At 33.0% G+C, this 23,114-nt stretch overlaps 1 protein-coding gene across 4 annotated transcripts in view; it reads left to right on the forward strand.

Moving 5' to 3' along the window:
* PHF20L1 (PHD finger protein 20 like 1) overlaps positions 1–23,114 on the forward strand; it is a 75,588-nt gene that overhangs the window by 17,397 nt on the left and 35,077 nt on the right. For 2 of the 4 annotated variants that reach the window (XM_025394481.1, XM_025394480.1), the window contains exons 3-10: positions 1,567–1,738; positions 1,891–1,975; positions 5,936–6,024; positions 6,257–6,334; positions 11,040–11,253; positions 11,822–11,947; positions 18,195–18,277; positions 21,800–22,052. In XM_025394481.1, coding sequence (XP_025250266.1) covers positions 1,567–1,738; positions 1,891–1,975; positions 5,936–6,024; positions 6,257–6,334; positions 11,040–11,253; positions 11,822–11,947; positions 18,195–18,277; positions 21,800–22,052 — 1,100 coding nt within the window. The remainder of the gene's footprint in view (positions 1–1,566; positions 1,739–1,890; positions 1,976–5,935; positions 6,025–6,256; positions 6,335–11,039; positions 11,254–11,821; positions 11,948–18,194; positions 18,278–21,799; positions 22,053–23,114) is intronic. The other 2 variants (XM_025394482.1, XM_025394483.1) reach the window with 1 other exon arrangement.

The following is a 23,114-nucleotide window of genomic DNA, read 5'->3' on the forward strand; positions in this document are numbered from 1 at the left end:
ACTGAATGCCTTATCTCCATCTCGCTGACTGCACCAAGAAGTCTTTCAATAAAGAATACAACCTAACGTTTTTAATCCAGTAATTCCCTAGCTTATTTGACAACACCCTTTTTTTTTTTGGTGCCACACACATATCAGTGTTCCAAGAGATATAAATGTTCTGTAGCACCCAGTTTGAGTGAGAACCTGTGCAGAGATGATGTACAGCTATAATGAGATGAGTGCTATCAGAGCAGCAGGAGCCCCAGGAGTTAGAGAAGTCTTCACACAAGCAGTTCTGTGTTTGACCAAGTCTGCAGTGATTTGTATACAAAGGAAGAAAAGGGTGGTTTAGGGCTCTGCAGAAAGAATAGAATGGAGAATAGTACAAATGTGTGAATGCTTGACACAGAGAGAATGTGTGGATACTTGACACAGAGCCATGTATGTTTGAGGAAAATCCAAGAACTCAATATCATTAGATCAAAGTGGAGTTGAATGTCAAAGATGGAAGAAGCTCTACCAGAGAATGATCCTTGAAATGTCTAAAAAACTCTGAATAGCAAGATTGAGCTATAAATTAGGTAGTAATCAGTTCCTATATTTCGAAGTTATATAAAGTCCATTGTACTTTATATTTAAAGCTAGTTTTCCACAGGGAAAACAAAGATTCTGAATTTAGCAAAAACTAGCAAGAATATGGGATAAACTGTATGGTTGAATCATCCACTGTGTGCTGCTATTGAGTTCTGAATGTTATTTAATCATGCTTTAAAAAAAATTGAGTCATCTGTTAACATTTTAATACAGTACATTAAGAATGACGAAGCAACTTTCCTTGTAAAAAGTTTTAATGAATTCCTATTTTGGAATTACAGAATTATCACACATCAAGACAGAACAATGAAATATTTTATGTTTTTAAATTTAAGGTTTTACTGAGCCTTACCATCATTGTTGCTCTTTATAAAATATTGATAAATACAGAAAAATAAGAAAGTGAGCTTATGCCATATAAAGACAGTGTACATGCTGATGTATTTTTGCTAGACAAAATTTACATATTTATATTTATGCTAAGTAGAGTGCTTATTTTTTACATTTTCCCCACATTGTAAATTCTCTGTAAACACCACATTCAGTGACTACATAATATTTCATTCAGTGTATATATCATTGTTTGCGTAGCTCTAGACAATCTTCAGTTTTTCCAATCATATATTTAGATGGTTTCCACTTTATTTGTTATTACAAATAATGTTTTCTGTATATAATTCCAGAATTGGAATTGTTGGGTCAGAAAGTAGGAATATGTTTAAGGTTCTTGATGTATGTTACCACATTACTTCACAAAACAGTGCAGTCATTTATATTTCTACTGGGAGTGTATCAAGGAATTTATTCAGATCTTGAGGACAATCATTTATAAAGACAAGCAGACTTTTTTGATTAGTTTTAAAATATGGACGTATTTATTGTTTTGTTCATGGTTTTAATGGTAAGCAACGTTCAGCTAAGTCTTCTATGTATAATACTTTGTACAAATATAAGGATTTTCTCTTGATATGAAGCATTTTGATTTTTGAGGTATCCATCACGAATTGAAAAAATTGACTATGAGGAGGGCAAGATGTTGGTCCATTTTGAGCGCTGGAGTCATCGTTACGATGAGTGGATTTACTGGGACAGCAATAGATTGCGACCCCTTGAGAGACCGGCACTAAGAAAAGAAGGGCTAAAAGATGAGGAAGATTTCTTTGTAAGTAGCAGATTTTTTCTGTTTGCTGGTTTTGCCAGCTATGTAATGACATATTTTAAAAGGATTCTGTTAAATTATACAAAAGCCTGTTTTTGTTAAGGAAATGCTTATTTAATATACATGGAATTGATCTTAAAAGTTGTTTAAAATAGGATTTTAAAGCTGGAGAAGAAGTTCTGGCTCGTTGGACAGACTGTCGCTATTACCCTGCCAAGATTGAAGCAATTAACAAAGAAGGTATGTGTTTGAAATGATCTGAGACTTAAAATTAGATTAATAGTAAAATTTCACTATATTTTAAATTTTAATTAGTGTGTGTTATATCATCATGTATAACTTTTATATTTTCTGTAAGTATTCTTTTTTGGGAGCATTTAATTTGTTATATGTGTCTAGAATAAAATGCTACATGGTGTGCTACCTAAGTAGTGTTTAAATTAGTAGACAAAAATAGTTGGTTAAAATTTTTCAACTTTCAATTCACAGGCTTATATCATATGCATCTTATTTCTACTTCTCTGTTTCTAGTTTGTGACCAAGTTCTATTTATGAGCATCTACCCAAGAGTGTGAGGAAAGGTTAAAGATTTAGGGGAATTCAAATCAGTTCAATTCACAAGTGAAATACATAGGATATTTTCTGAGGGAAGAGTATGGAATTTTTACCAATTTGAGGGTTTCCTTTATTGTGTCTCTCCCTGCTGTCCTATCGTTAATTTCTACAGATAATTGAGTTAATTTTCTAGTAGTTTTTTGTGGATATTTGTTAGAATATTAGATACTGAGCCAAAGTTACTTAAGTAATCAAAAATGTTGAAAGTAACCCAGAAATTAGGCTTATTAGTGTTGCAGAAGACTGGGAAATCATTGGACAGATCATTAATTTAAAACAGAATTCATATGCTGACTTATTTGGAAAGTTGTAAGAATTAATAATTAAATTATTATTGAAAACATACCTGAATATTTTGTTTTTTAAATTTCTCCTTTAAAAAAGTTATGGAATACTTGCACATGTTTGTTTAATTCAGTAATACATTAATTTTCTACTAAAGTTATTTCTTAAACTTGACCACTTACAGTAGTCCTCCCTATCCACAGGGGTTACATTCCAAGACCCCCAGTGACTACTTGAAACTTTGGAAACTACTGAACCCTATATATACTATGTTTTTTCCTATACTGTACATGTATATGAATGATCAAGTTTAATTTATAAATTAGGCACAGTAAGAAGTTAACAATAATAATAGAATAATCAAACAATATATTGTAATAAAAGTTATATGAATGTGGTCTCTCTCTTTCTTCCTTCCTCTCTCTCGCTCTCCCTTGTCTCTCTCTCATGAAATACTTTATTGTGCTATACTCACTCCTTTTCAGACCGCGGTTGACTGCAACTGTGGAAAGCGAAATCGTGGATAAGGGGGATTTCTGTATTCATTGTTATTACTAAAGAAACAAACATTGAGTGACAGCTTCTTGGCAAGAAGGGCATTTAATCTAAGTAAGGGGACATTTCCTTTAAACTGAGTCTTGAAAGACAACTAAGTTAGCTAAAGAAGTGATCAAAAGGTGATCTGGTGGGATAAATATGTGGAAAATAACAGAAGTGGGAGAGGCATGCCATGTCATTTTAAGGAACTGCAGGTTGCTTAGAATGAAAGATTCGTTTAAAGATGATAGAATAGCTGGAGTACAGGTTGGAGGGAAAGGCAAAGATTGGTATATGAAGTGTCATGTAACCTTGCTAAAGAATTAGAATTTTATTTGGAGGTGATGGGAGCCATGGAAGAGTTTTTTAAGCTGAGGATTTAATCTAACAACAAACTTGAGAGAAAATAGGAGGTAAGAGAAGACAGAAGAGAAAACAGAGATATATTAAGGAATGTTAGGTGTGGAAAAATAAAAATCATAGTAGTCTAGCTAGAAATCATGATATAACTTTATAAAGACCTTAATCCAATATATTGTTTAATGAATTGAAATCATGAATATGGCTATGATTTTCTTACCACTGGTTACCCCTACAGAAAGAGTTGAGAGACATCTCAGTTGTCAGGTGTGCAGGCTGTTTCTTCTTTTCTAGTGGGGCCTGTATTTCCCTGTGCACTTACACTTCTGTGGAGCTGTGTTATGGAGCTTACATTCCCAAGTCTTATTCACGTTGGCTCTTGAGTGTCTAGTCCAGAGCCTAGCACATAGTAGACAGTCAGTAACAATTTGTGGAAGTAAAGGAAGAAGTCAAATCTCTTCTGTTGGGTAATAGGATGTACCCAAAACGAAGTAAAATTACACGGTCATTGCCCTCTACATTAATTCATAACAGTTTCTTTTAAGAGCTTTGGGACCTTCGTTCCATGCATCAAGTTCCCTGTGTGTGTGCAGATGCAAGTACACACATATCACACACACTCAGAACAAAACCACCCTCATTCTTTATTCTATCCCTTTCATCTACAGGCATTTAATATAGAAAATTCAGCTTACCTTAGCGGAAGAGTGATGATACTGATTGTGATCCCAGCGATTTCAAGAGTAGTTTCAGTGAACACATACTGAAATATTGGCAGATACTATTTGTTTTCTGAAAGCTATTAATACTGTGATTTCTGTATGTCCCAACTGGTGGATAGTCCTGCCCCCTCCCCACCTTGACAAAAATCAGAAGAGCAAAAGAAGCCGTCCATTCAATGTAACAGCAAACCAAAATGAACAATTGTGAACATTTAGGCATTTGTAATATAGCATATAGAAGCGAAGAAAAGGGGCCAGTCAGGGTGTACTGGAGTATTGGGGAAGTTTTCATCTTGGGAATGGTACTGGAAGAGTGGAGTAGGGTTTAGATATACATAAGGAAAGGAGAAAGGCATCACAACAGAGGAAACAGCATGAGCAAAGGCAGAGAGGTATTGATGCCCAGACGGCCTGGTGTACAAGCTAAGTTTTTCTGGAATGCTGTGTTGAAGAAGGAAGACAGAAAGTTGCAGGAAAGATGGGAGTGCAAGGTGTACGCAGAGTTTGGCATTCTCAAAATATTTCTAGTGTCTTTACATACATCCTTAATATTCACCTGATCAATTGTTTGTATAACTTGAATTTAGATCTTTATATCTGTGAAATTCAACATTATGCTAATTATAGAAAGATACAAAATCATGGTGTTATTCAAAGTACACCCCACAAAAATCTTTGCACATATATATTATTGGCTTTGGTGCCAACCCCAAGGACATTAGTAATGATCGTCATATTTCTTGTTTATAATTTATAATTCTTTTATAAAGACCAAGTATCTGTTTACTTAAAGTGAGATTCTGCCTTAATTGGGGAAATGGTAGAAGAACATTTATCTAGGAAATGACAGAAAAACATTTGAATTTCCTTAAGTAGGCATTATACATAATTTATGTATCTTCTAATAGGACTGGTTTATATTGACTTGAAAGCATGGGGTCTGTAACAGAAAGTGAATATGCTTCATAATAGACAAACAATCTTGAGGCCTTCAAGTAGGATGAGTTTGTAGGAAAGACATGGACGACTAGACGAGATTGGAAATATTAATTATGGCCATGCTGCCTGCCACTTAGGTGAATGCCATTGGGTATAGCATTTAGCCTTCCTCTAGAGTTCAGTGTTCTGAGCTACTTTGTGAAGACTTTTATCTAGTTGATTTGTAAAATATTTTCTAGCTTTAAAATCTAGAACTATAATTCTTATTTTCCAGTTTGTTGTTATTGCCCAAGGAATAATCCTTTCCAGGGTAAATTATCTTTTTTGCATATCAGCTCCTTCTCTGTATTACTTCTTTTGAAAGAAACATTCAAAGAGCAAATGGTAATGCCTATGGAAATATATATTTTTGTAAGTAATGATTTTACTTTTGTCAGCTATGTTATGAGTCTAAACATTTAAATTATTGTAAAATTGTAAAATTTCTTAGTAAAAATCAGAATTACATGGAACTAACTTATCAAGACTTAATTTGTGTACTTGTTAGGGGAAACAGGAGTTCAGAGTTGTTTTTAGAGGGAGGGAGAAAGTAAACTTAAACTTGATGGAGTCCTTAACAGGAGTATTTGTAGTTTTTGCATTCCTAAGCATTTATCTATACAGGTCACTACTTGTTAGATTTCAAGTGTTGCTGTAAACTTGAATTATATTTTCTAATGATTCTGACTTGCTCCTGTTTCAGGAACATTTACAGTTCAGTTTTATGATGGAGTAATTCGTTGTTTAAAAAGAATGCACATTAAAGCCATGCCCGAGGATGCTAAAGGGCAGGTAAGAGTGTTCAGTATTCCTAGCTACCCAAAGGGACATCTTCTTGAACGGTGATTGTTCAAAATATATTTATATATATATTTTTTAAATGAACTAATTGTAGGGTTATGTGCTGATAGCCCCAAATAGCAGCAAGAAAAGGAAGCTTAGACTGTAAAATAAATTATACATTTGATTTTTGCTTCTTTGGTTTAGACCTGCTAAAGTTATAGGTCACTAGTTTCTGTTCCAGGTGAAATCCCAGCATCCACTAAGCTGGTGTTGTCCTATCGACCCAGCTGGATCGTGTAACCAGTCTATGGGAAGTGAGGTAAGTGCCTTTTTTTTTTGAATTTTGTTTTGTTTTTCCTGGTATATAATGTCATTTAGAAAGTTAAAATTTTTTAATATAAAATTTTACATTGAGTTCTTATCTTCTTCTTTCCTTCTACAAATCATAGTCATTTATCTTCCTTTAAAAGGCGCTTACCTGACACTCTGTAGGCTGTTTCAGATAGGGCTCTCTGAGTCATATGATGGAAGCAGTGTATTGTATGCTTTGTCACTGCTCAAAGCAAGAATGGACGGTAAGCATTGGAAGGAGAATCTTGGGTGGAGGTAAAACCACAATTTCATTTGTTGGCTATGTTTTCTGAAATACTGGAAAGAAAGGTGCCATTAGAAATTTAAAATATTTTCTTTTATATTCTGCTGTTATTTGGGATTTTCAGCACCTGGACCTACAATTAATTTTAAGAAATTGAAAGTAGTCTGTAAAAATGTCTAATGTGGAAATATGCTACATATTTGTTCCATAACATGCGGTGTAAACTGTCATTCTGAAATGTATTGAAATTACCTGGTCAGCTTCAGTAAAGTATAAACATTTAGTGCTCTAGAAATGTATAACTACCACATTAAAAAATTCATGAAGAAATAAGTGTGATTGTTTTAAATTGCCTGGTTTTCAAAAATTTAGTTATGAAATGATTAGCAAGCAGATTTCCTCTAATCAACATGTAAATGCAATTTAAAATAAAAATGCTTTTGATCAGGAAGTGGCTTTGTGTCTTCCCACATGTGTGTATAAATAAAGTGTTCTTTTAAGCATTCAGTGGTGTGATTTCTTGGTTACTACACAGATTGATTAAAATGTTGGGAACATTGTTTAGTATATACCTGGTTAAACAAAAGTCTCAATTTTTTTTTTTTTTTTTTTTGCTTTAAAACAATTATTTTGTTATTCTGGTTGATCAGATATGTTCATGAATTGACATTAATATTATTGCCTTTAAACTTTGTTTTGTCAAAGTGAGACACTGAGCCAATTTGGTTTGTGGTAAAATTACAGGTTGTAAAAATTAAATTTATTGGATGTTATGGATGTTTGTTTTTAATAAGTAGTGATTCTTTAGTCACACTATGATGCATTGTAACATTAAGATCAGTGCCAAGATACAAAACAATTGAAATAATATTTGGGTAGTAGTATATTTCTTTTAATTTTTCATTTTTTCTTTAGAATTCTTAATTACAGCAATGTTAACAATATTTGTAGAATTGTGTTTCATAAATGACTCTCATTTTATGAGTTGCTTTTTCCCAACAAGCTTTTGACTTGCCTTCATCAAGGAAATATGCCAAATCAGGTGTTATTTGGGCAAAGCTAAGGGCGAGGGGGGGCGGCTCTCTTGCGTAATATAGCCGCAAGATTTTGAGGACTTTGAGAATTTCTCTATAAAGATAATTTTTAAATTAAGCTAGCGAAGAATAGTGCATCAAATTAATGCACTGTGGAAATGTTCTTCCTGAACCTGTCTAAAATGTGACATTAATAACACTTTGGCATATTCAAACCTCCAGATTAATTAATATTCTTAAGCCTAAATAAGTCTTAATTCTGTTGTCTTTGACTTTGAACCAGTTGGTTAATACTGGATAAACTTCTGCTTGCATTAAGAGGTTAGCTTGAGCACCTTAAAGAGCTTTTAATATTATAGTGTGTGCAATGTGAGCTGTAGTCCTTCTAATACTTTCTTTGTAGACATTTTTCTCACTGGGAAAGAAGGTAGACATGTTAACAGCCCAAAATAAGATCCCCTCTTTTTCTCCCTACCTACATTTTTTTCTTCTTCCACGTAATTTTGTGTGGCATGGTAGTGTTGATACATAAATAGCTATGAAACTGACATATATTATAGGAGGGTGATTGATTCCTTCATCTTATGAGATACCTCCTTGTTCCTTCTGGTTTTCTACTCTAATAAGAGCAGTAGTAATTACAGGATGAGAGATTGAGCCATTACATATTTAATTTGGAAGCTTGTAACAGAAGTACTTGCCTTTTCTCTCATTTCTTCTTCCTGAGGGTGTGCTGATACAAAAGTTACATTGTAACTCACTAGTGTTAATGGTTGGCTCATAGGTCCTTTGCTATTAATATTTACAAAACATTTTTTGTGTACATTCTTTCACTGGATTCTCATAGAACCTTTGACATAGGTATGGCTAATATTTCTGTTTCGCATTTGAAGAATTCAGAACTTAGAGAATTGAGTGACTGACTGACTTAAAATTTTGCTTATTCTGTGCAAAGTGATTCCTTTAACCCAGAGTTTCTGATTTCAAAGACTGCCCTTTTTAGTGCAATATTCTATTATGTTATCTACAAAAAGCTTGAAAACATCATTATTAGTTATAGTTGATGGAAAGATCACACCAGTTATTTTTAACAATGAAGCTTTTCTATAGAAGGAATAAATTCAGTGTTTGATAGCAAAGTAGAATGACTGTAGTTAATAAAAATGTACTATATTTGGGTGATGGACACCCTAAATACACTAAATTGATCACTACTAAGTATATGCATGTAACAAAATTTCACATGAATCCCATAAATTTATATAAATAAACATAAAAGCAAACACAAAATAGAACTCAATGTAAAAATAAAAGAGCAAAACAATGAGAGAATTCTTTAATCACACAGCTACAGTGATTCCCATGCAAGTCGTATGATTAAAAAGCATTTAAAAAGCATTTAGATTTTAAAAGGTGCAGGATGAGTCTCTTTTTAATTTTTTTCTTTATTGGAGGTAGAAAACAACTTGGGATGGAAATTACTTCTGACATTTTCCAGCAACTCTGACAACTTAACATTTTCCCCACAGTATGGAACCAGAATTAAATGCTCTACTCTTAATAGGTCTGCAAACATATGATCTCTGTGGCATATAACACTTTCCTTTTGGTTGTCTGATTATACTTACTCTTGTTTCTCTGTTTCTCATCCCACTTTGTTGATTGTTCTCTCTCAATCCTTTCTTTTTCATTGATGATGCTTTCTTTTCTTACTGCTTAAATGTTAGTCTCAAAGCTCAACTTAGCCATATTGCTTTTACCTACCCGTGTTTTACCCATGTTTTACTGCTTTTACCTACCCATGTTGCTCCTTGAACCTTTCATCGCTCTTTCACTTTCCTGTACACTTTCACTCCTGGCCTTTGTTTAATGTTTTTCCTTTTGCTTGGAGTAACCTTTTCTCCTTTTCCACCACCGCTTTCCCTGGGAAATTCCTACTTACCTTTAGGGTTCAGCTCATCTATCATTTTCCCTGAAGCTTTGCATTAGTCTTTCTCTTCAGTCAAAATCAGTCTTTTCTTTTCTGTTCTATAGTATTTTGTTTATTTCTCTAGTACGTCTCTTGTCACGGCTTATAGCTAATTGCATTTACCCGTGAATTACTTATGAACAGGACCAGTCTTTTACCACTTGCGGTCTCCTGAATGTTTAGCCTAGTACCTGGCATAAACATTAGGACAGGGTGTTCAGTAGAAAATTGATGATTGAATGTGTTAAGTGCAATCACATGTTTTCAGTTAATTTCAGTCATGAGAGAAAGAGTTAGAATACAGATTTTTTTTTAAATGGTTTATTGTTTTCACCATATATTTTTAAGGTAGTGTTAATCTACATTGTTCATTGCCTAATTTTATTAACCTATTTTGCTTATATTTGTTAATGTAAACCATGAATTAAATTCATTTGATGTTGTGAAATTTTTAGTTGCTTGGACTAGGGATTAAAAGTATTTTGAGTAAGTCTGAACTGGTAGTCTATTTGACAAAGCTTAGTGGTCTCAGCAGATTCACTTTGTAGAGATATTTGTATTTATTTTAAAATATTTGTCTTAAAAACATTTTGATTGTGAAAATTAAAATGTTAGGACCACTTTATACTTCCTTACACCTTTTTTTTTTATAATAAGCATTTTTAGTTAAAAATGCAATAGTAAAATGTATTTAACAACAAACTAACACAGGAAAAATAAATATTTGCACCTCAGAGGAATGATACCAAAGACCTAGGACGTTGTATGGGGAGATAAATTAATATGGAGTTTTGACAGTTAATGCTTTACCTTGGTCAATGGAGCTCTTTTCTTCTTCATCAGTATTATTAAGCTGTTGTGATAAATTGCTATCTGAACTTCAGTAGCTTTAGAAAATAATAAAAATCGTACCTTTCTTGATTTCTATGAGATTGACTATAATTTGAATGGTACATTCATCCTAATAAGGAATAGCAATTTGGTAGGTGGGAATACGCTATTTTTAATCTTTGTAGAGTTGCAAGATAGCATTTTTCCCTTCTTTTATAGTCCTTTGTATTATGGGAAAGAGATGGAATGCAACATTTGAGCCCTAAAATACTAAGGTAGCATGTCATGTAGTATTCCGTATCTGCCATAGGTTTCCTCTGCTATTTTAGATTTTAACTCCTGTAAAAGTATATCCTTGGAATACCTGTTATTGAATGTGCTTCCTATTTTTATGAGAGGTTGTACAATCTAACTCATTCGATTATTAAATTTGATAACCTACCATGTTGAGCTATCATGTAAATATTGTTCTCTCTATATTTATGTTTGGTTACATGTGAAAATAGCTTTGAAAATGTGACACATATTTTTATTAGTGTAATTACATTTTAATTAATTTTTAATACTTCACATGTTTTGTGTTTTTCCTTTGGAGGATTGGATAGCTTTAGTCAAAGCAGCTGCTGCAGCTGCAGCCAAGAACAAAACAGGGAGTAAACCTCGAACCAGCGCTAACAGCAATAAAGATAAGGATAAAGATGAGAGAAAGTGGTTTAAAGTACCTTCAAAGAAGGAAGAAACTTCAGCTTGTATAGCCACACCAGACGTAGAGAAGAAGGAAGATCTGCCTACATCTAGTGAAACATTTGGTACAAAATACATTCTTACATTAATTCCTTATGACACTGGTAAACTCATGTAGTAAAGTCAAATCCCTTGGCCCCTTTGATTTTGAATGTATAATTAAATTTTTAAGCTTTTTTCCCTAGCATAATATGATGGCTAACTTTTCTAGCATTTTACAGATAGACCTGAAAATTAATAGTCTGGTTTGGGTTACTTGATACTGGATGCCCTCAGTATTCTTGAATAGAAATAGGTTGAGCTTTTGATTTGTAACTTCTTGATAGCAGGTTTTTGTTTGGAATTTTTTCTTTTGTGTTTTTTCTTCAACCTTTTATATGCTTCTGTATATGCTTCATATGTAATACGGAAAAAGCAGTAAGTCATCTTCCTGCTTTAAGAATAACTGCTTTAGTTGTCTTTTATTTCTAACATACTAGTCTGGAAGGATTTGTGTTTTTCAAAGGTCTGTATCAAGTAGTAGATTTAAAAAACTAATGTGAAAAACATTTTTACTATTTTGCTATTAAAAAATCATGTGTTTTAATTTTGGATTCTAGATAAACTCTCATATATGTGTTCTATTAAAAGTAGGACTTCATGTAGAGAACGTTCCAAAGATGGTCTTTCCACAGCCAGAGAGCACATTATCAAACAAGAGGAAAAATAATCAAGGCAACTCATTTCAGGCAAAGAGAGCTCGACTTAACAAGATTACTGGTAAACTACAATGATTTTTTTTTTTGGGGGGGTGGGAAATGGAAGGTTTAATTTTAGAGTAATTTATTTTTAATGAAGTAAAATGGTTTTGGTTTAGTGTCATGGACCTGTTAACATAGACAGTTACTTTCTGGTTCTTCAAAGTCAGCGTCTTTCAACACTGTCAGCTTTTTCTGTTGTAAAATGTGAAAAATAGCACGTATCTTCTACCTACCTCACAGGGATGTTGTGAGGGTTGATAAGGATGAATGCTACAAAGCTCAGTCATTTTTTAAATTACATTGGTGATAATAGTTTCTAGAAGAATTATTTTGTCAACTTATGGTGACACAATTTCTGAGGTTTTAAATGTTTTTATACATTCGTATACTTGACCAGTCTTACTTAAGGATGGTGCCATATATAGTTGGAAAGATGACTGACTTACATTTACTTCCTGAATCTGTTAATTTCTGAATTTCTGATGTGAAAGTATTTCTGTAAGTTTCTTGTTGTTTTTTTAATTTCTACTCTTCAGGTTGGTCACTAGCATCTGGGCTTATTTCCGTATGATTTCTTGTAGTTTAGTTTAGGAAATAGCCGTGCTAGGCTGTTAGAAAACACTGAAAATTCTAGCCTGGTTAGTGTTCATGGAAGAGGGGATTGAAGGATTAGAATTGGGGCCAGTCATACTACATCCTGCCGTTTTCATGGTCTATTCAGCCTGGTAATTCTAGTCTTCAAAAGAAATTGTGAACATATTTACCTTTTCTGAGTAAATGTTAAAAGGGGAATTTAAATACTTTCATGATTTAGTCATATGTTCTTATTATGAGGGCAGAACCTTTTTTTAGTGCCTTTGGCCTAATTAAGCTGTATAAACCTTTGTTGGCTTCAACTTGAAGAAGCTTGATTTCATGGTCAGATTTAGGAATAAATGTAAACTGAACATTTTGACCATTTTCTGAAGAGAGGAAGCTAACTGAAAGGTGACTCTGGAGCTGAGGGTTGTTTAGAACCACTGTTTTATTTATGTTGTTCATCTAGGTGATTATAATTGGTTTCAGCAGGTGAGAATATTTAGTCTCTTGCCATTTGTATATATTATTTTCATGCCTGTGTCTGATAAAGGACATATTTGGCCCCAGGAGAGGAAATATTTTAAATCAATTAACCTGTTATACCTTTTCCTTGTAAACTATTAACCTTGGAGAAAGCCAAATGTTCTCTAAGTGATTGTTCTTATGGCATGAGACTTCAGTTTTGCCTTAAAATATGGAACCCAGTGCTATGTGCTGGGCAGAAGTGGAGTAGTATTTCTAACTCCTGTGATACAAACATTGAAACAGCACTGTTGGAGGAGTCGAGATCAAAGAAGACGGAGGTGACGCTGACATGATACAACTGCCAGCTTTCCAGCATCATGTTTTTTTTTCCTTCAATTTGGATAACCTGCTTTTAATAGTTTCAGTCAATATACTCTTACATATGCCTTATTGGGAGATTCAAGCTCAACGTTTAAAGAAGTAAAAAAACAAAAAAACTGCAACTGAAAAACTCAGCTGAGCCCACAATGATGCATTATTTCTCTATGGCCTTGAAAAGACAGTAGTGGGGAAAGAAAGTACCATTTTACCATGTGCCTCAAGTTTGTAATACTGGTTGCTTAGTAACACCCTTCCCTTCCATGGAGGGATTTTCTCTTCACTTTCCCTCGGGGGTCTCAGATGAATAAGTTATAGTTTGACAGCAGCAGCAAAGCATAAGATTTTATGAATGTGAAGCCATTACTATCTTTTTATTTACTCAGAAAATTTAAGTGTGTGATAATCTTTTTAATAGTTCATCTTTCTACATCTATTTCTGATTTCATGTTGCAACTATGTCATGCAAAAAGACCATAGATATTGTAAGATTGTCTTCAGTAGTTAAAATTCAGGCTTGCCTTTGTACAGTAAATTTCATTTATAGGTTATAAAGATAAATAAGAACTAATATAGTAATTTTGTTATGGCATTATGGTATATTTTAAATTTATCAAGCTCATCTGTATGTGTCTTTTTGTCCTTTACTACCGAGAGGATTGGGGCTGGGATCATGGCAGCCTGCTCTGATGTATTTCTCTCCACTCTATTTTGTTATTTTTTAAAAGAGTTCTACCTTAAATAAGTGGACCAGCTATTGGATAACTTTAATTCATATATTTATCATTCTTTCTATTCACTTTGCCACATACATACCATGTGATGATTTTAAACCCGATTTCTATATAGAGAATGTTACAAGGATGGCTTTTTTCAAAGATTCCAAGTAGGTAGACATTGAAAATATAGTTGCACAGTATATGGAATATGTATATATGTATATACATATATACATATATATTTCCATATATACACATATACATATTTCATATATGTGCATATATACATATTCCATATACTGTGCAATAGATACACACACACACACACAACTTCCTGGTTCATATTTTTCATTATGTAATGTACCTTATTGATAGCTATTATTTTATGGCTTATGCATACTGATTTGAAATAAATGATTTTACTTAGAAAATTAGTAGTCCATACTTTTGGGACAAAGTTGCAAACAAATTGAATTTGAGTAGACTACACTGCAGATTATCGAGGGAGCAAAGGAGAAAAACATCAGCAGTTAGTACATGGTCTCTTTCTAATAGGCTCTAAGAGTTTCTGGAATTTCAGCTAGCTTAGGTGTGTTTTTGTAACTTAAGGAATTTAAAAAGTTTAAAAAATCCTGAAATTTGAATTGACCAGTAGTATGTTATTGATAATAATATCAAGAATATTTGATTCTTAGTTCCAGCAAGAAGATTGTGTTTTGAAATACCTGGATGAAAAGTAAACCAAGAATTTAACCACTTTGCTCTTTCTTTGTTTCCCTTTCCCATTCCAGGGAGCTCTGGGCTCTGTTCTACTTATTCCTATTGGCAGGAAAAGACCAGCTGTGTATTTTTTATAGCTAATATAGAATATTGGAAAGTTGTAACTTTGTTGGTGGGTGGAACTGATGACTGATATTCTTCTTTTACCTAAATTTAAATAATTTCTTGAAGGAGCATAATGCATTCTTACTGGGCAATTTTATCCCATAGGTATATTCTTCTAGAAGAGGGCCTGTTAATAATACATTGATAATTAATAGGTACTTGCTGATAATTTCCTTTCAGTTAATTCTTCTCATTTTCTGTGGATAGTGCATTTTTTCCTGGAATATTAGCAGGTTAAGATAACAGATTTTGGACTGCCTCTTAAGGCAGAAGTAGTCAGAGTTGTCTCTTCAAGTACCTATTTTATTATTTGTTCCATTTTGTTGTTTATATTTAATAACTCTTTTATAAGTTGGTGTGAATGTAAAGCGTGAAAAAACTTTATTAATCATATTTGGGCTTTTAAATTCTCTAGATAACCAAGTATGCATTTTAAAATCTGATTTTAAGTAGTTTTTCTTAAATCTCATTACTTTTTATGAACACATTACAATACTTTATTTTTCCTTCTCAAACCATTAATGGAAAGGGATTTTAATAAACTGGATCTGTAATATCCTAATGTAAATCCGTATGTTATGGGTGAATTATTTTGTTTCTTTTATTACTCGTGGTACCTTATTTTCAGTTTTTTAGTTTGTGATCTGTTTCATCTATTGAGTATTAAAAACTATTTCTACCACCTATATGAAAGGAAAGAAAGTAAAAGATATAATTATATAAATATATTAAATAGCAAAATTTTCCTGTTTGACTAGTCCTTAGAAAAAGAACTCTACTCAGTTTCCTGCAAAAGAACAACTTGATTTTCTAATTATTTTTATTTCAATAGTTTGTTGGGCCTTAAGAATATTAGCTGGAGAATAAAAACCTAATGAATGTGACTTTAAATGTTAAATAAATATTCAGTATGTTCAGAATATAATTAGGATTGAAGCTGTTTTTGTAAAATTGTTTATATACAGTTGATGTGGTGTGAGACTATAACAAACTATGTAGTTTTTTTGGTTTTTGCTTTTTTTTTTTTTTTTAAATCTCAAACTGGTACAAATACCAGGGTTTTGTTGTTGTTTTCTACTTATTTTTAAATATAGATATGGGATCTTGCTATATTGCCCAAGCTGGTCTCAAACTCCTGGGCTCAAGCAACCCACCCAGCTCGGCCTCCCAATGTGTAAGATTACAGGCATGAGCCACTGCGCCAGACCTTAAATACCAGTTTTAATACTAATCATAGATGTATCAAAATCATTGTCTTACACTCAGCCTTTTTTATTTTAAAGTACATTCTGAGTACTAGGTACCTTTTGCCTAATTTAGAATTTGCTCGAGTACTACTTTAAGAATATAATTTTATTATTTATTTATTTATTTATTTATTTATTTAGAGACAGAGTATCACGCTGTCCCCCAGGATAAAGTGCAGTGGTGCCATCTCGGCTCACTGCAGCCTTCACCTCCCAGGTTCAAGTGATTCTCGTGCCTCAGCCTCCCAAACTGGGATTACAGGTGTGTGCCACCACACCCAGCTAATTTTTGTATTTTTAGTAGAGACGGGGTTTCACCGTGTTGGCCAGGCTGGTCTCAAACTCCTGACCTCAGGTGATCCTCCCATCTCAGCCTCCCAAAGTGCTGGGATTACAGGCGTGAGGCACCGTGCTGGGCCCAAGAATATAATTTTAATATGTGAATTCCTACCTTGATCACTTAACTTCTTTAGGGTAGCTATCTGATAAAGTCAAGACATGTTGCCTCATGGATACCTCTACATCATACTGTGTTTGAGGGGGCACCATTTTTCTCCTGTTAAATATGTTGTGGACAGCTTCTGTAATGTATGTAGTATAATTGCTGTAGTCAGTTTACTATTAAGTTGTCAGTTGTTAAACATGCTTCCTTTGGAGCAAAGTTTGTCTCTGGCCAACTTTGAAATGACTCAAAAAATGATTTTTAGTGACCTTTCATGAGCAGCGTGGCCATAAACAAAAACAAATACTTGTTCTAGGCTTATAAACTGGGCTTCATTGAAGGTAACTGACAACTTTGAAATGACACAGAAATGAATTTTGGTGACTTTTTATGAGCAGGGTGGCCTTAAACAAAGCTTATAAACTAGACTTCATTGAAGGTATCTGACAGGCTTAGCAAAGAATTTTAACCAAGTAAATGCCTATATTTTATTAAAGCAGAGTTTTAATGTCTTGGGATTCAAATTGATACAGTTATATATTACAATAAAATATTCTGTCTTTTTTTTGGGGGGAGGTGACGGAGTCTCACTCTGTCACCTAGGGTGGAGTGCAGTGGCGGGATCTCGGCTCACTGCAACTTCTGCCTCCTGGGTTTCAGTGATTCTCCTGCCTCAGCCTCCTGAGTAACTTGAATTACAGGGGCCTGCCACCAAGCTGGCTAATTTTTGTATTTTTAGTAGAGACGGGGTTTCACCACGTTGGCCAGGCTGGTCTTGCTCTTGATCTCAAGTGATCTACCTGCCTCGGCCTCCCAAAGTCCTGGAATTACAGGCATAAGCCACCGCGTTGGCCTATTCTGTCTTTTAAATTTGAGAATTAGTGACATACATAGAAGAAAACTGGGACTTCTAAAAAGTTTTGTCATTTATAGACAAAATGACAAAATAAACTATAATGTTAAGTTCAGATGTTCTAGGAAGGACCCACACTTTTTTCCCCTTAATATAAAATAGATCCATCTCTGTGTTTAAACTCTTATAAGAAGATGAGGTACAACTGGGCACACATAAAGCGTAGATTAAAAGGATCTGAATGAACTTAAGAATTGGTAGCTTTTTTAGCTACTAAAACAACATAAAATCTTATTTTATGTTCTAGATGTTTGGAAGGATTTCTTATTCTGTTTTTATAGTTGTATAGACAAAACCTGTATTATAAGTATTAGCAACCTGAGCAACCTTAATCTGGACATGAAGACATAGAATTTTAACTTTTTACAGAATAAATGTATGTGTGCAAGTGTGTGTTTTTGGTGATTTCATTGAGTAATATTAAAACCCACACAACTGGGTAAGCAACTCTTAAGTTCTGATTCAGTCCCTTGGCTTATTATTAAGCATATTTGTATTTTCGAAAAGAAAACATTTGAGACTACTTCCTATATATTAAAAAGTATAGGAAATTTCAACTGCTAAGATTTTTGAAAAGTTAATTAGGGTGTAAATCAGTATTTTTTCTAATAAGCAATTTCTGTACAATTTTTCTCAAGGTTTGTTGGCATCCAAAGCTGTTGGGGTGGATGGTGCTGAAAAAAAGGAAGACTACAATGAAACAGCTCCAATGCTGGAGCAGGTATGAAATGGTAGCATTTGATTTTTTTCAGGGTTCCCACTGGAATGATCACGGAGCTCTAATACCTACGTAATTGAAATTCCCCTTTTGATCAGATATGGGAATAGGAAGCTAATTAATTGATGATATATTTTTAACTCTGCCTTCTCCAAGGTATACAGATAACTACAGACTTCATTAGTGTTTGATTTCATAGACTGGCATTAAAGCCTTTGTCTCCAAAATTTGAAGGCCTGGAGACAGGCATCCCAGGGTATAAGCTTCCAGCTGGATCACCTTTAACTAGCTTACAAAAAGACCCTTACACAAATACTTTCCATTTGTGAGTTAAAACAGGGTTTTTTGACATCTAATAAAACTTCTTTTGTAAGAAGTTTCTTTTATATTGTAACAATTGGTGTTGTTAGACTGACTATGTGTTTTATGAATTGATCAATGAGCCATACATTTTTGCTAGGATGTATATTTTAATAACTACAAAAAAAGAGAGTTTAAAAAACTATTAAGGGTCTGTCTTTAAACCACCTAATAGAGGAATTTAAAAGTGAAGGTTGCAGTTGCTAGATTTTGCCTTGGCTACCTTCAGATTCCCACAATACTTGTACATAATGAACTGTGCATGCTTTTACATTCTCTAAGGGCTTAACTTCTTAGGCACTGTAAGACTATAAGAACGCAGTAATAGCCATAACTGGATTTCCTTGGTTCTCCTGTTTTAAAATCTGAGCCTTAATGTAGTTTTAATATATCCTTTTTGTATTACTTTTCTTTATTAGTAGCCTAATAAAGAAGTCTTTAAAATGAGTATCTTTTGCTCTCCTCTAGATGCGTTTTAAAAGCTATTCCAAATTTAATTGATATTGTATTGAGTTTTTCAGGGTTATTTTAGGCCTGATTTGATAACAATGCGTTGTTTTGGTGCCTCCATTAATGTTGTATTAAATCAATGGGTCTTTTAAATTGATTAATATGTCATTGAATCATACCTTCTGATTTTCTGTGATCATCAAACGGTTAAGTCTTTGCCGTTATTGTCAATATATCAACCAAATTTTAAATAACTTTTTTTACTGTGTATTACTATATTCAACGTCCCAGATATAACAATATTTTGTATTTTCACCACTGTTTATGGTATTCTCAGAATGCGATAAATCAGGGACTTGGGTAATAAAATGTTTCTGGAAAATTCATTACAATGTCAATCTTTGATTATGCACAATCCTGCTGAGGTGAATGTGATTGTGAAAAGTACTTATTAAATGTGGAAGTTAGTGTAGAGGGCAGTACCTATCTTAGAGAAAAGTACAGAAAACCACGTTTTGAAATTGAATTTAAAAAAGAAAGAAAGGAAAATGGTGTAACTCGGCTGTTTCTATTTTCATAATTAAAAAATTTTGAGAGTCCTTGCCAGTTTTGTAACAAAGAGACCAACAATCATTAATGAAAACCTTGTAAATTATTTTAGATTTTAAGGAACACCACGCCATTCCCTCATTTTCTATTTGTCATTCAGGTTGACTTCAATGTGAAAATGTTTTGTAACCAAACACTTATTTTTATCCTATGTGTTAGCCTCGCTTCATAGTTAAAAAGCCGAGTTATAAAGCTTTTAATTATATCTCAATTGGTATCAGCAATAGACCTAAAGGAGAGGTATTGATTGTTACTAACCTCTGTTTCCTAATGAGTTAAAGTAATGTCACTCATGACATCGATTGATAACAGGCCTGTAGTCAAAACTTACTGTGCTAATGGACTTATTTATATTTTTAAAAAATTCAAACTCTGTGGTCTTGAACCCCAATTCTCAGCTTATTAATTATAGATTATTGTATTAGGGATATTTCATGTTATATTTACTTTTGGATAAAACTTGCATTAGATGCATAATAACTCAGTAAGTTTTAAAAACAATGTTAATTTTTCCTTGTTTAGAAGTTAAGCACCTTATCAAGATATTAAGTTTTAAAATCTTGTTTTATAACTTTGTAACTTGAGAGTAATGGATGCTGTAGTGATGTCTTTCACATATGTGAAGATGAACAATAAAATTGTTTATTTACAAGTAATGGCTCTAATTACTTTTCTGGCAACACCTTTTATGATAAGGTTAGGAATACTATCCATTTGTGAAGTACCTTTTCAAATAATTAATCTGCACTTATACACATTTATAATGAGTAAATCCAATCAGAGAAATGATGACAACTGAATGAATGGGACACTTGACACCAGGCCTTTTATATGGTATGTCCAACATGCTGTCTGTAGAGCATTCAAGGTGCCCTACTTAATACCAAATACGCACTTTTCTTCCCCAGCAAAATTTGACTTGTGTCTCAGTGGGAACAGAATTATTTATTTATTTATTTAGTCCCCAGAAAATGATCTTTCATACTCCAGAGAACTACAGACAGTAGACCTGATAGTTATTCTCCACAAGATACGGAAGTAAAAAGATTTCTTGGGGACAAGCACGTTGTTTATGGTGCTAGCAATTTGACTGTTTATAAAGGCCTATGGTAGAATCGATTTTCAAAAAATGCATATTATATATTTTGCTCTCAGATAAGTGTATCAGAAAGAGATAGAGGTATTGCAGCACCATAGATTGCAAATTCATCCAATGTAGCTATTTTCTCTTGTTTTGAAAAATGGACACATTCACACATATTTTAACATATGTAGGAAATTTTACAGCCAAATGAATAAAAATATTCTTTTATGAAAGAACTGACAAAGTTCTAATTTTTTTTTAAAAGTATCAGTTGGCAGGAAGAAGGTAAAAACTCTCATCTAAGAATGCGACGTATTTTGTTTTTAAATCCAATGTTTTTAACTTACACTTTATCTCTTTGTTTTTTTTTTGTTGTTGTTGCTTGTTTTGTATTGTTTTTTAGTCTTTTAACTCTATATTGCTGGTGGCTCTGATTTCATGATGCATTGTGCTTATGAAACTCTAGCTTTCAGCGCTAAAATGAGTTAAAGATAATGTTTTGTTAATTTGGTCATTGTTTTCCTGTTCAGATCTTTCTTTAAAGGGAAACTGTCTACTTAGACCTTCACATTCAACTTAATAAAAGAAATGATTTTATAAGAAAACATCTAAAGTCAAAAGCTTAAATTAAGTATTCCTCTAATCCTTTAAAACATGAAGATGCTGTTTATTTTTCGAATTATTGTCATTGGCAATTATAGTTCCTAAAGGGGTATATTTCTATTTAATACTGAAAATATTTGTCCAGTAAGATAACATTTTATATTCTGAAAATATTACAAATAATATATTTTAAAAAATGAATTTAGACTGAAAGTTGACAGCATCCCTTTAAAGACAGCCTATTCAACTTTTAGTTAATAATTTGTGGGGTTCTTTTTGGTTTTTCATTTGTAATAGAAATGTTATATGTTGCTTAACAATGTTTCTGGATACTAAAGTTGCTTAACAGTCAAAATAGAATACAAGAACAAAAATGAAGAAGCCAAAATAAAAATATCAATTTTTTATTATTTATTCAGGCGATTTCACCTAAACCTCAAAGTCAGAAAAAAAATGAAGCTGACATTAGCAGTTCTGCCAACACTCAGAAACCTGCACTGTTATCCTCAACTTTGTCTTCAGGGAAGGCTCGCAGCAAGAAATGCAAACATGAATCTGGAGATTCTTCTGGGTGTATAAAACCCCCTAAATCACCACTTTCCCCAGAATTAATACAAGTCGAGGATTTGACGCTTGTATCTCAGCTTTCTTCTTCAGTGATAAATAAAACTAGTGAGCACAGATTTTTAAAAAATAGTTATTTGTCCTATAAGATACATTAAAAACAGTTTGATTGTAGTTATATTGTATTTTTATGAAGTTGCTTTTTAAAAACTCAGGTGGATATGATAGGGAAGGCTTGAAACTATTCCAGGGGCAAAAACCATAGACATTTCTTACTGATTTATTGCTTAGAGACTACTGCTGGTTGAGAATCCTTACCATTTAATAACACAGATTCCACTGTAGTTTGACTCTCCTCAACTAATAATCTGAGCATACTGAGAGGCCTGATTCATTACAAAAAAAAGAGAAAGTTATAAAAAGACCCAGCATAGCTATTTTTACTTAAGACTATTCCTGTAGATTTTTTTTTGTCCTCACTTGTCTATAACTTCTCTCTGCAATACATTTTATTCATTCTTATAATATTTGTAGTCTAGACTTCAGTTTAATCTTTTTAATGAAAGAAAAATGCCTCTGTGATTATATTTTTTAACGATTTTACTGTTTCAGTACTACTAATTTTTCAAGAATTAGCGCAGTCTTTTTCAAAATCACCTTTCACATGGGTATATCTATCTATCTCCCTATATATCTATATATATAAATAATACAAGATTTGTGTTGACCCTGAGTTTCTCATATTAGTTTAGTATTCTAAGTTGGAGACACGAATAACAGTTATTTGAAGTCAGTAGGTAAATGATGCTTTTTTTTGCTCTTTATGCGACAAATGAAATACATGATCAGTTGAGTGAATATGACACGTTTCCTCATGAACTATTCCATATTGTGCCTTCCAGAATAATCAAAGATGTTCACATTCAGAAGACTTTTATCAGACATATTAACCTCTTTTCCTTCAGTTGCCATATTTTCTACTGAATCATTTTTTCATTTTGATCTGGTTTTGCTTTTTTGTTTTGTTCTTTGTAATAGGTGGAAAGAATGGGAACATAATTCAGTTGTTTTCCTAATAAGCTTCATTTCATTATGACATCATGAAATAGTGTCAGTAGTCACTAGAATGTCATATGACATTAACAAACATTTTATTTTGGAAATTATATC

The sequence above is a fragment of the Theropithecus gelada genome, chromosome 8, assembly GCF_003255815.1.
Source record: "Theropithecus gelada isolate Dixy chromosome 8, Tgel_1.0, whole genome shotgun sequence".
Taxonomy (NCBI): Eukaryota; Metazoa; Chordata; class Mammalia; order Primates; family Cercopithecidae; genus Theropithecus; species Theropithecus gelada.